The sequence below is a fragment of the Ischnura elegans genome, chromosome 4 (assembly GCF_921293095.1).
Source record: "Ischnura elegans chromosome 4, ioIscEleg1.1, whole genome shotgun sequence".
Taxonomy (NCBI): domain Eukaryota; kingdom Metazoa; phylum Arthropoda; class Insecta; order Odonata; family Coenagrionidae; genus Ischnura; species Ischnura elegans.
In genome coordinates, this window is record NC_060249.1 from 48103773 (window position 1) to 48119373 (window position 15601).

The 15601-nt window shown below is 37.6% G+C and overlaps 1 protein-coding gene across 1 annotated transcript in view; it reads left to right on the forward strand.

Annotated features, from left to right (window-relative positions):
- Nucleotides 1–15601, forward strand: part of LOC124157402 (E3 ubiquitin-protein ligase TRIM9) — a gene marked incomplete at its 5' end in the record, with an annotated part of 152644 nt that overhangs the window by 86093 nt on the left and 50950 nt on the right. Inside the window, one exon of the mRNA XM_046532086.1 lies at nt 9844–10077. Within this exon, the coding sequence (XP_046388042.1) occupies nt 9844–10077 (234 nt within the window). The remainder of the gene's footprint in view (nt 1–9843; nt 10078–15601) is intronic.

A 15601-nucleotide genomic window follows, 5' to 3' on the forward strand; every position in this document is an offset into this window, starting at 1 on the left:
CAACCCTCCTTTCATATTAAATAACACGTATGATTATGACACGTTTGCTACAATAGAGGATTTTACTCTAGGCTACTAGACACATAGTCTCGTAAGTACACAATTAATTTGATTTTTTAAATTACAGAACGAAAAAAACGCGCATTAAAGTAGGTATACAAAAGTCGCGATGCAAAATGTATGAAGCGATTCGAATTTTACGGGTAAACAAGCGATAACGAGGGCTGATAACTGAAATTTATATTCAAAACGAATTTAGTCAATCGAATTCATAACATTTCATTACTTGATAAAATTTTGACAATAGTTAATTTCCTCACTTAAATATCTAACTCCTAAACTTTTACCAATTATCTTTCTTAATAAATTATGCGCATTGGCGCTTATTAAATAATTGTGTGTTGTAAAACGCTCTTCGCAAGTGCGTAAATCCATTTTAGGCGTTTAAAGTCAATTTGGGTTGTTTTAATCAGGCTTTAAACGCTAGATCACTGCTAGTAATGACATATTCGTGTTGGGAGTTAAATTCATTTCTTTAACGCCCCACACGTCTTCTGCATTCCATCCCTTTCCACCTCTAATATTATTCGCATCCTCTGCTGAGGGGGAGTAGTTTTCAGGGGGGATGAAGGGGATGCGTGTACCCAGTGAAGTTTGAAAGCGGCAGGGTAGAAAGGGAATTCTTGAGGGGCTGTTGTGCTTCGTTTCACTTGGGGGATGAGATTTGAGGGATTATTTTGTACTGCCAGCGCTGTTATGATTGCTCTCTATTCCTGCTGCACTTTTTTGTGTTTTGCATGCAATTCATCTACAACTACACGCTACCCCGCGAGCCGCCTAAAAAGGCGTGTGGCAGGGATTGTTATGACACCAGCCGTTGATATATAAAAAGCAAAAAGAAGCTCAAACGTAATTACGACTTTAAGTCCTTTGTTGTTCCGGAGAAAAACGAATTACGTATACGATCATGTAAATATCTCTCTTAATTAAGTGGGTTAGAAGCCATGGGGTGGAAGCGATTTCGTTTCACTATACACAAGTACATAAATTAAGTATAGAAATCAAACGAGATCAATTAGATATGAAGTAGTGCATTTGATTTTCAACTCGATGTCAGCACAGAACAGAGACTCACTCGTATCCCTTGGCAACCAAGTTTTTGTGTATTTCTCCTAGCAATTAACTTTACCTATCTCTGTTGGGAAAAAAATCTCTTGTACCCCTTGGCTTCTCACTATCTCAATTTATAGCTTCTGTCGATTGTGCTATCTTTGTTGACGCTTACTTGGCGTCGGTATATCCGATTCATCAATTCATGTTATTACAATCCTAAGATTGGACAATCTTTCTTTGGCCTATGGTTTTCCTCAGTTTTCTTTCTTGTCCGCTTCTGGAATAAGAATTTCTTCAGTTGAAATAAGAATTTGGCAATTTGAGATATGGTGCTAACAACGTTGCTGAAGATCAAATGGACGATCGTTGATAAATTATGAGATGCATTGAAGAATAGGACAAGAAAGAAAACTATGGAAAACCATAGGCAAAAGAAAGATTATCCAACCTTAGGATTGTATTAACATGAACGGATGAATCGGATATATCGACGCCAAGTAAGTGTCAACAAAGAGAGCACAATCCACAGAAGCGATAAATTAAGAGAGATATTTTGCCGAACGGGTAAGTATGAGAATTCGTTTTTCCCCCGAATCATAAAGTACTTTAATAAATACTTGTAAATACGTTTGAGCTTTTTTTTGCTTTTTATATGTAAACGGCTGGTGTCATAACAATCCCTGCCACACGCCCTTTTAGGTAGCTCGCGGGGTAGCGTGTAGTTATTGATGAATTGCGTGCGAAACACAAAAAAAAGCATCAGGAATAGAGAGCAATCATAACAGCGCTGGCAGTACAAAATAATCCCTCAAATCTCATCCCCCAAGTGAAACGAAGCAGAACACCCCTTTCGCAGAGCACTCGCTTCCTTTTCCGATAATCACGGGAAACCCGTAGCTCTAGGAGTAATGCATGCTATAAAATTACCATTTCCATTTGTTGCTGCATACACTAATCACCAGAGTTTTGTATTTCTCCTTGATGAAAGCATTTGAATATACCGGGATCCGAGTGTGAACCTGCCAAATACCTACCTATCATGCTATTAGTTACACTATGACGTTCCATTTTTCGGACCTACCTCTACGTGGTTAATGTATAACTCTACGTTTCGTTCCTCCTGCTGGGAACGTCGACAGAAGACAAAAATTAATAAACTAAATTAAAGAAAAGAGAGCACAGTCGACAGAAGCTATTAATTACCCGTCAGGAGGAACGAAACGTCGAGTTAAATATTAAGCACGCAGACGTACATCCGAAAAATGGAATGTAATTGTGCATGTAATCACTGCGGAAACCTAAAAACCAAAAAATGATATTAGTTACTTTATTGAATACTGGTCCACTGTCAAGTAAGTCACTTGCTACTTACGTCATAAGTTATCTGTTATTGGCTTGGTGATGGTATGGGTGCCGAAAATTACGAAACAGTAGTTTAAATTCCATATAAGTGAATTTTTTGTTCTTTATGAACTTTTATAAATATATACTGAACGAAATGACACACGGACAGACAATGGCATCTTTTTAACCATTTTTTCTGTTCCCAGAATCTTGGAAATTACTCTCAATCTTTTCCTTTCCGAAATCCTACTCTTTATATTTTCCGTATCCATCTGGACCGTCTTGTTAATTTTAAAAGATGCTATCTCATTCTCTTCTTTTGTAATTTACTAAATGAGGCAATTAGACTCGGGGACTTATCGCGTCTTTCTCATTTCCCTCCGCGTGGCGCGTTTCGGGAGAAATATACTTTTCTCGCATGGGGACGACCCGCTCCGTGTCCTCCCTCCAGTCATTGAACTTCCACGAGTAATAACCGTCCCCATCCCACCCCACCCCAACTTCATTTTTATCTCCGTGCTGCTACTGCTCCCCTCTCGTGATATTCTTTTGAACTGCTACCACCCCACCACTACTATATGTCTTTTCTTCATTCATCCCATCTTGCATGTGATTGCTACCTTCTCTTTGAAATGGGGGTATTTTTCATACATTTTTCAACCTTATCTGAGCAATTTAACCAAAAGAACAAGGACTATTAGAAGCAAAAATAAGTTAATAATACCGTATCACTGGACCACCAAGTATCAAAATTCCTTTTATGTAAAATCATGTAATCTATGGAATTCCATTCCTCAACATCTGAAAGAAATCATGACTGTAGATCATTTTAAATAAGATTATTCTAATTTTATTTAAATTAAATTTGGTTTTCATGTTAAAATATTTGAAGTTATCATATTTTCTATGCGTGAAATACTGTATTTTGTCTATTTATTAAGTACTTTGCTCTAATGACTGTATTTTTCTCTATTTAAATGAAATTTGATGACTATGTAAATATATTGAAAGTGGATCTGTACTGAAAGTGTAATAATTCTCCAGTTGGTCATGTTTATATTTTCTTATCAACAATTGCTAGCAATGTTCAATTTCCCATTAAAATTCCGTAAGATTTTCTCAAACATATGTGTGTATGTACTTATGCTTCAAAGGACAATCCTAAAGCAAGTAAAATATCTATCCATCAACAGAACTTGTCGATTGAGGCGTATTGTTGGTATTTTAATTATTTGGTGTATCGAGAACTTCTAATTAACATGAAAAAGAGTGATTGTCGACCACTGCGCATCTAACCAAGACTGTTGTAAACTGAAATATTCTAATGAATCTGATTGACAGACTAAGACGTCAGTCAATGTAGTTAATTTTTTATATAGTGTTCATGCAATTCATTTTGATTGGAAATTTGGTCTGTATTAATTTTAATTATCGCGAAGGGGTTTCAGAATTTTAATGATATCTATTTAGAAGTATGTCTTAGGCTACGTTTTCTTCGATTTCCAAGAGTGAATTTGGGGTTAGAGTTTTGGCCTATAATTTGATTATTGGAAAACCTCCTTAAGTTCTCTTGCTTGTGTTTAGTCTGTGAATAAAATTGCATATTTTATGAACCGTATTTTTTTAACTGAGAGAATACATTTTTATAGCAGGTTAAATATACCGAATCCGCTTCGAATTTTAGTTTTATAAACGCCTTCGATAAGTTTAATCCGTCAAAAAAATAATAATAAAGATTTTCATTACATTCCGTCAAAAGCCATCCCTCTAAGTTGCAGTGGGTGGACTTTAAAAAAAAATTGAATGGATTTCAAAATTGAATGAGAAGAAGGTTCGAGGATTACGAGGACACATCACCCATGCTGAAACGATCTCTTTTAGAGCATTGCTTGATTCAAACGCATGGGATCATCGTGAAATTTTCAGGGCACATAGAGAACCCCTTTTCAACATTCATAGCCTCAAACAGCACAAATCTAAATTTTGAAAATAAGTTTCTCAGATGCAAAGTTTATGTATTTGTGTTGTAGGGAAAGTTCATGAAAGGGATATTCTACGTAAATAAAGGTAAAGGTCTCTTTCAAGATGATGTTGTTAGTATTATGGGAGTAATACGTCATTAAAAATGGCGAAATACGACCTGTCTAGTGGGATTTGTGCGACCTCTTAACGTGTTTTGAGGAATTTCGTATCGTTGATGGGATTCATTGTGCTCGCGTCAGATTAATTGCTCAAATTATTGACTCTCCGCTTATCTAATTCAAGATGCATATCCGTAAATTAGGCAATTTGTCGTAGGACGATGACCCTCCTGCACTTCACATTATATACATATGCCCACGCCGTGTTTGTTACCAGTCCCATTACTCGCAACTTCCCTTCCGCGCCAAGTACTCGCTTCCCCTTGCCTTCATTCCGCCGCTATGGAGGAGAACTAATTAGTTTCAAACCCTCCCCCCGTCCACATCATCCCCAACCTCACGCATCTTCCACCCCCCATTCGAATTTTCCCCCATTTCTCTTAAGGAGTGGAGTAGAGGGGGATGAATGCAGAGGGTCATGTGCAGGGATGTGTTTGGGGGAGGAGGAGATGATAAATAGATGCAAATTTGATCGTTACGTCGAGTAGAAGAAGCTTCGGGGACTGATTGCGTATGGGGGTTACGTGAGTTTGGGGAGGTAAGAGTGAGCATGATGTTGAGAGCGGGTGGATTGATTTGCTTGGGATTCGCTCTTTGCTTTACTCTTTCGAGTGTCCAATCGCTCATGGAAAAGTCAGGGATACAAATTACTTAAATTTTGATATGCCCTGGAATTCCTTTACGGCAACTTCCTTTCCAACGGTCGTATTTTGGGGTTGGTGCGGTGGTTAGAGAGTTGGCATCACATTTCGTGGGCCCGGGTTTATATTCCGGCGGTGGCACAGATTCATCCGATCCCTTTCGGAGAAATATGTTTAGGCCATTTCAGGTACAACACTCAATCCGTTCGATGGAACGTTCAGCGTCAGCAGTAAATGACTTCGATCATGGATGGAAACAGTTATTTTATGTGAGGAATAACGACATTCCATCCTTCAATCCTACGTATTTTACTGCTTAAAATTTATAGTATTCAATATTCTCTGGTTTAAAGTTCTCTCCGCACAATTTGTATTCATTTGTACAGATGGCCTCTTTGAAATGATATCGTCTGTTATCGATTAATTATTGATGAATCTTTAATGATCAGAAGGCTATGTAATTGCTGACGCTTCTTTTGATTCTTTATGGTAAATTTTAACTGTGCTGACAGTTGAAATTATTTCCAACCCGGCTTATTTTCAGTGGCGTCATGCATTCATTTGACGCTAAGACACTGCCACAGTCTTGAATCGTAATTCTGCAACAGCCAAATGAATATCATCCTTGTAGTTCTACTGTCCACAGCACAGTTAAGTGATGCGTGAAGCTTCTTGTAAGTTGCTCACTTCATATATACTTCGTATTGATAGTGCCGTCGTGAGGGCTATTTATTCCTGCGATATACAGAAAATACCAGCAAGTAATTTTTTTAGTAGAAATTGAAAAAATCTAAACTTCGCTTCGTGTCAATGACTTTACTTTTCAGTTACTGAATAAATACTTGTAAGGAATAAAGACATATCCTCTTCCACTCCTACGTTTTTTTATTGCTTCAAAGTAACAGAATCCAATATTCTTTTGTTCTATATTGATTTCTATGAAATGATATCTTCTCTATCAAATGAATTTTCTTAGGCTAAACGCAAAATTGAAATGATTCTAGCTTTATCAGTCCTTTAGTTAACTGAAAGATAAAGCTTTTTTCTAATAAAACTTCTTTTTTTTTAACACTAAGGCGTGCAGAGATTTTTAGTTTCTCGTCACGTCTGAGACATTGGAAAGAAACTGCTTAGGAAGTTGTAACCTTTGGACATTCTCTCACCTCTTCTTGTACGTACGTCCTTCTTTCTTACGAGTGCTTTTTGGCGCTGGCGCTTAGGCGCAGTTTAAATTGGGCTTTTTCTCTCATAATCTATCTCCGAATTTTACTCCTATCGAGATTTTTATAATGTGCAAAAAGCTTCAAAATGCGTTGTAAGGCTTTCTTTAAAAATCTTTCCCTAGTTGAAATCCCCTAATTGTAATTCCTGTTCCATTATCCCGCGAAAATGACCTTCAACCGTATCCACGAATTTTCCTCGATTTTTTAAAAAAAAGAGCTGAATACCGCTTATCGTCATGGGATGAATGGGAAATTATTTTTATTATCCTGAACTTTTCTTCCAGGCAATATTTTCCTTAACCCGAGGCTCGTTAAATCTGCACGCTTAGTAATTTATAAGATCGCTATCGTAAATATTCTCCGAAATTACTACAGAATGCGTGGAGACTTGCTCGCACGGAGATATCGCACTTTTGGTGTAGTTTCTGCGCATAGATAAAAATTTAATGGCCATGTCTAGGGTCCCTGTGCTTCCCTCCCGTTTTCATGTCTTGGAATTTAGGGGCAATTTCTGCAAGATGGCACTTCCAGTGTTATATAACCTCGCCATCCAATGAATATTTAACGTTTTAGGTATTCATAAAAAAGCGGAAAAGAGGTACTCTGGGATGTTTTGATTGCGTTGATGGTATCAACGTTGTTTGAAGAATGGGTCTTCATTCTTTTCGAGGGTTCCGTTTCCTGGAAACGAAGCTATGGAGAATTTACAATAAAAATGAAAGATAAGGTTCTTAGTTAAATGCTCAAACGATTCACGAAACATAATTGTGATCTATTTAGTTTTTGGTTAGTTGTATCCCGTTACTATTAAACCTATTCCTTTGACTGTTTCATCTCTCCCGCTTATCTGTTATTTTCGTGAGGTATTAGAACGTAACTTATGCCATTATCTTTAAATTTTCAGGTTTTATACAGTTTTATTATGTAAGAATGTTTTGATTTTGAACATGGTTTCAATGAAAGCAGAATTACTTACAGTTTACGTTCTTCTTTATTTTTCGAATTTGTCATCTCAATTTGTCGTAATTTTTTTCATAATTATTAAATTTCAGTACTCAGTAATTATCAATCAAATATAATTATCAATTGAATTGCAGTGATTGGTCGCTCGAAAATTGCCAAACGATACTCAACTTATGACCAAATATTATTTCATATTTCTTCGTCAATGGTTGTCATTGCTTCATTAGTCCTGTTTATAAGATGGTTTAGCTCGCGAAGTATTTGTCTATAAACAACTCTCTTTATGTGCATACATATAAAATTAAAATTTGTGAGATTCCAACTTTCAAATTTATAAAAACTTAATTAAGATTTGGACTATTTAACGATCACTCTCCAGGTTTTTGCTCCTAAGTTATCGAAAATTTTTCCAAGTGTTAATCTCTTCCATGTTATCGTGGTTCATTTCCGCTTGAGATTTCCCCTGAGTTAACTTTTTTTATTCCATTCGCTTCTTCAGCGACTAGTCTTCTCTGAAAAGAGACTGGTAAGAGTGCGGTGCACCCTTTTGAATACTCCTCCCAATGTAAAGATTTGTTCTTTTTTTCCGTTCGCAAATTTTTTCTACCGAAGCCTCTTTCAAAAAGGCCGAGGAATCAATGGAGCCAGTTGGTTCTAGCCCAAGATTTTTGTACGGGCAAGCTGCAAGGGAAAGCACGGATTGAGAATAGGGCTACTTGTCTGCGGTATAATTGATAGAGTTGCGGGATTTTGAAGATAATGCGAATTGGAAGCAACCGCCACATCCGGGAATCTAATATTGATTGGTTCCTTTTTTACTTCGTTTTAAGTGAGCGGACGAAATTAATGATCAGGGACTCGAGCGAGATTGACAAATGAGTTTCTTGACCGTACCCCGTACCCCTTGACCGTACACAAGCCTTAGCTCTCTTCGTTTACTTTGAGGAAAGGAAGGGTTTGACAGTGATTCACCCGTATTATTAAAACTACTCATCCGTCCTCTCTGGGCGTTTCTTTTTAAAATTGCGGAGAACCTCATCAATGCGATATTGTTTTTGTAAAATAACCAAGGTGTCGTCGTCCGTAGAAAGGTTGGTAATGTGTGAAAATTTTATACGGCTGGAAATCTATTAAAGCTTTACCAAAATTATTCTTCGGGAAAAATAACACATTTTTTTCGTAGAAATTTACTATCCAAAATTTAGTAAAAACTATTATATTTTTCTAAAAACAGTACTAAATGTACTTAAAAATTAAAAAAATTAAAAAGATAGCTTTTCACCACTCCAAGAATATAGCATGGGTGCTGACAAGGCTAAGATATTAATGTTGCGAGCCAATCCTCGCTGACACTTCCACTCTCATTTCAAATGAACCTAATCAGCACTCACGCTTTTTTCTCCGACAGATGAAAAGCTTTTTTTTTTACTTTACACTGCATTTTATTTATACTTATTTTTTGGAGAGGGCGGGTTTTTTATCTTTTTATTTTAATAATTTAAAAATATAGGTACCAGCCACGGTGATATCTTTACAGAGTCACCATCAATGCACTAATTGTGCGAAAAATCCGCAGTGAAAAAAACCATTCGCATTGACCAAGATTCGAACCCGGTTCCCCCGATTTTCTGTCGAGTGCTTTAGCCAGTTACGCTTCGAGGCGTCATTCTCCCCTGTGGAAATTTGAGGACTGTACCGGACAAGGTGGTATGGACTGCCGAGTATATGATGCCACAAGCAGTACAAATCGTGCGCATAGCGCCACAACGGGAGAGCCTCAATTAAACTCAAAAGTAGAACCCATCCGTTGAAATTGATGAAACGGATCACAAACTTGCCGATATAATATGTAATAATAACTTTCACATGTATGGCCTTGTCCAAATCGTGCGCACAGCGCCACAGCCGGAGAGCAATGCCCGAACTTTGACCTCATAAAAGTGGTCGCTCTTGACTAATTTAAGAATACCGGGATTTTTTATTTTATTTAAATTTATTCAAGTTAGTTTATTGTCTTAAAGTAAATTAATTGTAAGTTTATTTTTATTATAAATAAAATAGAAAAAATTTTCAAACACGCTCTTTCCAAAAACAGTATAAAATGCACGAAAAAGTAAAAAAAAATATATAAGCTTTTCGTCGATGCGAAAAAAAGTGTGTGGTGATTGGGTGTATTAGAAACGAGTTTAAAAGAGCCTTGTTATTTTTAAGTAATTAGTTGTCGATTTTGATTGTTTTAATGATGAAGAAACTCCCTACTACACCGTTTTTCGAATCATCGCCTACCTCTCGAGCGGTGAGGAAACACTAATCCTTTTGAACCGCAGATGAGATGATGGCCGAATGGGTCACAACTTCTCAGCTGCTCCATGTAGTTATATGTTATTGATGCATGTGTGTTTGTTTTATTTTTTATAGGAGAACTGTACGGAGTTCGAGACGACGCTGATCGCTCAGTGCGACGCCCTCGTGGCCGCAGTGGAGAACAGAAAGCGTCAATTGTTGGAGTTCCTTCGGACAGAGCGGGAGGCCAAGCAGAGGACCTTGAGGGACCAGGTGTCGACGGTCACCTGTCGCCTCCAGCACACCACGGGACTCATCCAGTTCTGCATTGAAGCACTTAAAGAGACTGACTCCGCCGCTTTTCTACAGGTCAGTAAGGACGGAAAGAGATTGAATAGGCTCATGGATAGGGAACAGATGGATCTTTAAATAAGGACGCTGGCCTACATGCAGGGGCGCCGACTTATAAAAAATATTGGGGGGGCCCATATCGGAGGTCTTGCCCCAGGAAGAGGTTAAATTGAAAGTGTGTCGCAGCACCGAAACACTACCATGATTCACACCACTTGATTCAGTTAACCTGCTTAACCTTATAATTATTTGTTTCAACACTCATTGTTGAATTTATTTTAAAAGGTAACTATCGTCAAGCATGGGAAATAAAAATCACCGATATATTTTTGTGATTTCACAAAGCATAATATAACTTAATTATTTTCTTGAATTATTGAGAGGGCTCCGCCCCCCCAAGCGAATCTTTGAGGGGATTCAGGCCCCCTCAGGCCCCATGGAGTCGGCGCCACTGCCTACATGTTTTATTTCTCTTCACCATTTAAAAATTACAGCTAAGAATACGGTACAGATACAGAAAACAGCTCATTTGAGGCCTTAACAATAGGGTAATTTAACATACAACAACGTTGAACCATCATGCTGTGGTTAAGGGAGGGACTCGAACCCATGACCTTCGGTTTGCCAGGCGAGAACTTTACCCCACCGCCAGTGCCGGCGACATAATGCCAATTTTTTAATTCTTAACCAATTTATTTTTAATTTACTTGAAATACATATTTTTCACAAAAAGCAGTAGCGCCAATTTAGAATGAAACGCTTAAAAAGGTATGAAAGAGGTCAATCTCGGAAAGAAGTTTTAATGCTAACATTGTAAAATGTATCTTCCCATTTCGTGATGACTACTGCTGACCAAAAAAATTGTTTTTTTTTATATTATAGAATTTTTATTTTCTTAAAGGTCTCTTTCGTGATCACACTTAGAAGCTTCCTTTTTTTCTTTCGCATTGGGTGGAAAACAAGTGGAATGCATTTTTTTATCTCCGGGAAAAGTTTTTTTTTTAGACAATTTAGGGTATTTTGGAAATAACTTTGAAGCAAGTGTGTTTCAGAAGCCGCACAAAAGAATGCTGGTGTGCCCATAGCCGCATGAAATCATGATTGCTCTCACTTTGCGTATTTATCAATGAACACGTAATCTATTTTTGTTCATTAATGAAACAATCATCATGGATTAAATATAATAATCTGTGATTTATTGAATACCTATCGTGATTATCAGCTATAAAAAGTTTTAAATAAATGTTAGTGTGCGGCCTGAAACAATCTCTCTGTGGTGATTGGAGGAAAACAATGGAGTTGAATATTAATGGACAACAATGGGGAACATGCATGAAATTTTTTCATCATGCTAATAAGTCTTATTGAATAGACAATTTTCTCACGAGTCCAAATATATAAGCCAAAACTCTCCTAGCACTAGACAAACGTCATTGAATGCTTATTAAAAGTGATAGAATATCGCTTGATGTCACATGTCCTGAAACGCCTTCTGACGTCATCGCACGGCACACCATTCTCTTTGCTAAGAGAGGAAAGGGGCAGACACTTGATTGCAATATATCGAAGTAAAAATCCTCAATGAGCTTTGTAGTAGTTCCTCAAAGGACAAGTTGACTTAATAGGGATTTAAGAAAGCACAATACGACAGTTTAATTTTTGTCGACTTCCATATGGCGGCTGATTTTCTGAAAAATAGTGATTGCTTCCAAATCTCACTAAACAATCCCCTTCATTTGTTTCAATAACGCCTTGGCAACCCAACATATTCACAATCTGCTGTTTGACGTTAAAACAGCAATTATTTTCGCCATATTTGCGTTTAAGCCCCCGCATAGACCGATTTTCTATCCACTTCCTCAGTCTGTCTTCAGTGGATTCCGTGCCGTGACGTCACGCTCCGATGACGTCGTAGTTTTCAAGCAGCCGATGAAGATTAATTTTCAAAGACTCATAACTCAGCTAAAAAACGTTATTCATGAGCGAAATTTTCGGTGAGTACATTTGAGATGGGGACCTTCTTATTATAGTACTTTGAAAAAATTGTGCATGTTCCCCATTCTTGTTGACGATGCGGAACAAAAAATACGGGAGCATTGTAATTAAAAAAGTGGCATTGGGGTGTACACGTCGTCGATCCCGATGTTTTCACCGGAAGAACTTATTAAATTTATCTGCAATTTGTATTATCTAGATTTGTAAAGTTACGGAGGATAATAAGAATAAAGGAAGCGCTGTAGGCTCATAAAATATTATGCAACCTAGTATTGAGTATTTTCCCTGGCCGCAGTTAAATGATCCCCTTCATGAATTCCATATTCATTTGGTTAGGGCATCTATAAATGCCTTGCTCACTTCATTATTTCCCCTATTGCCCCGCTCTGTCTCCGTTTGCGCAGAATAGAAGAAGGGAATTAATATTTTTTTAATCAAGATTACTCTCACTTTGCATAATTATTTATGAATAAAGAGTTTTTGGGAAACGTAAATATTACCCGTCGTGATCATCAATGAATTAATGATTATGACTTAAATCCCTCATCGAAATAATTTGTGGTTTATTGAATGCCTTTTATGATTCTCAACAAAAACACGTTTTAAATAAATGCTATACTTAGTTATCTGTTCATAAAGTATTATGTAACCTCGTTTTGTGCATTTTCCCTGGCCGCAGTTAACCCTCTAATTTAGAGTTGCTTCCGGGAGAAATTAAATTTCAAGACATCTCATTATAAAAAATGTGAAATTTTCTACTCTATCGTAATCATTGTGGCAGCTACATATTTCACCATTAAAATTTACAGCACAAGAGAACACGTAGTTTTAATCTCTCCAAAATGGATCTGAAAATATATACATTTTGATGCAACTTTGAGGCAACATTGGGTTATGATGTTTCAAATTTCCCTTCATGAATTCCATATTCAGTTGGTGAGGGCATCTATAAATGCCGGGCTCACCTCATTACATCCCCTATTGCCCCACTCTGTCTCCGTTTGTGCGGAAAGAAGAAGGGAATTAATATTTTTAAATCAAGATTTCTGTCACTTTGCATAATTATTTATGAATAAAGAGTTTTTGGCAAAACGTAGGTATTACCTGTCGCGATCATCAAAGAAATAATGATTACGGCTTAAATCTAATAAATAATGTTTAAAATAAATTTTAGTGAGTTGTACGGCCCACAAAGTATTATGTAGCCTCGTTTTGAGCATTTTTCGTGACCGCAGTAAACCCTTTCTAATCTAAAGTTGCTTCTGGGAGAAAATAAATTTCAAAACATCACATTATAATAAATGTAAAATTTTCTACTCTATGGTAATTATTGTGGTAGCTACATATTTATCTCCTAAATAGATCTTAAATATTATACATTTTGATGTAACTTTGAAGCAACATTGGGTTGTGATGTTTTAAATTCCCCTTCATGAATTCCATATTCATTTGGTGAGGGCATCTATAAATGCCGGGCTCACTTCATTACTCCCAACTCTCCCCGCTCTGTTTCCGTTCGCGCAGAAAAGAAGAAGAAGAAGTGAATTAATGTTTGTTTTCCATTGCTCCGTGACATAAACTCGCTCTCACCTCCCGGATTAATTGCTCGCGAAATTGACTCAAACTCTGACCTCAATTACGGAGTGATCGATGGCGCCCGGATGGCACGCTTGATTGCTTCGGGTCACGAGGGGTCGGGACGTAGAGGGGCGGGCGTAATTGAAATAAAAGCGAAGCGATAATAGAGACACGCTCTTCCGGCAAGCGATGCACTTTTCCGATCTTCCGCTCGCCTTTCATTCACGTCCTTCAATATTTTTTTTATTTTTTTTACCCTCTCATTGATTTAATCCGCAGGATGGGGAAAAATTATGTCACGTAATGTTATCTCTGGATAGTTGGTGCTAGTACGAACCAATATTACTGATGATGTTTAGGTCGAGATGGCGCCATTTTTAAAACCACGGAAACTTTGAGCCAAGCGCTCCGATTGGCCGCGAGTATTCACTGTTGCCGGATTCCTTGGATACAACGCGATCTCCGACAGGTAAATCATTCGAATTAATCAATTGCCCAGAGCATCCGGCAACAGGGCAAACCCGCGGCCAATCGGAGCGCTTGGCTTACAGTTTTTTTAGTTTAAAAATAATGATTCTCGCTGGAGCAGGTATCAGCCGGACACAGCCGTCTGGCAGGGACAGACGAAAGCATGTGTATGACTGTAACTAGACACTGAAATTCTAATCATTGAACACTTGACAATATGTAACATCAAATTAGAACCCTTTTATATTTGTAGCTACTGAACTAAAAAAATAAACAAGCGAATGCCAAATATTGCCAACAGCTATTTCGTCGATTAAAATAATTAAATACGCATTAAGGATATCTCTAGTGGACGCTAGATTTTAAACTTTGCATCTTTTGGCTTCTTACGACTTTTTAACGCAGTTTCCCAAAAGTCAGCAAATACCGGGTGTTTCTAAACGAATAGCGGGGTTTTGACGCTTTCTTGTATTCATTTCACAAAATTTACAGCAATACGTCACGCATCAAATGATAGAGAAACTCAAACAGTTTTACTTAAATGTTCACTTTGAGGACCATTTGTCACACGTCTGTACGATGTGCAAGCGATATTCCCGCACGTTAATTAGTGTCTCTCGAGTAATTATTGCAACAGCAGCTTCAATCCTGTTTCTTAATTCGGAAAAGTCAGCTGTTAGTGGAGGCACGGATGATATTATCACCTGGAGGATCTCAAGCGAACTTGATACGGAACCCACGTTGCACATTAACGACAGATTCCGCCTTTGCAAACATTTGAACAAAAAATCCTCTCTCTCTTACCTAGTCGCCATCTTTGTTACGAGCGCTTTGTAACGGATCCTGGCTGAAACATTGGGTGCACATTCGCTTTTTTCCAACAAGGAAAACTGTTTGAATTGCTCTTTCACTTTTTGTATAGTATATAGCTTTGAGTTTAGTGTAATCAATATTATAAAGCGTTTAAACCCAGCTATTCATTTTGAAAAACCTCTCATTTTGAAAAAGAAATTGCTTCATACGTCAACACGCGTACCGGCACAGTTTTTGGTGCAAATAAAATTCCATTTTCTTAATCGATTTTCTTCTCGCCGCATAGTTAGTAAGGTGCTAGTCAGCTAGTCGCTTATGGGCCACGATTCTCGCTCCTGAACTGTGAAATTTATATTGAAATGAATCATTATTTGTATGTGAAATTGCATTGTATATTTGGATATTGCATATCCCTAGATAAGCCTGATGTTGGATAAATGCTCTAATATTATAACTGCAGCTTTAATGCGAACCCAGTCCCTAATAAAGTGGTAGGAAAGTGATATTTTCACGATACCTTTCTAGAATTATTACCCCTCCCCCCCCCCCCTGTGGGTGCTGGAAAATTAAAACCAATTAAATTCTTAATCCTCAATTTAACGTAGTAGTAGAACCCTACTTCGTCTCACCCTTTTTTTCCTCGCAAACGTCTCAGGGCATTCAGAAGGGAAGTCCGTAGTTCGGAAAC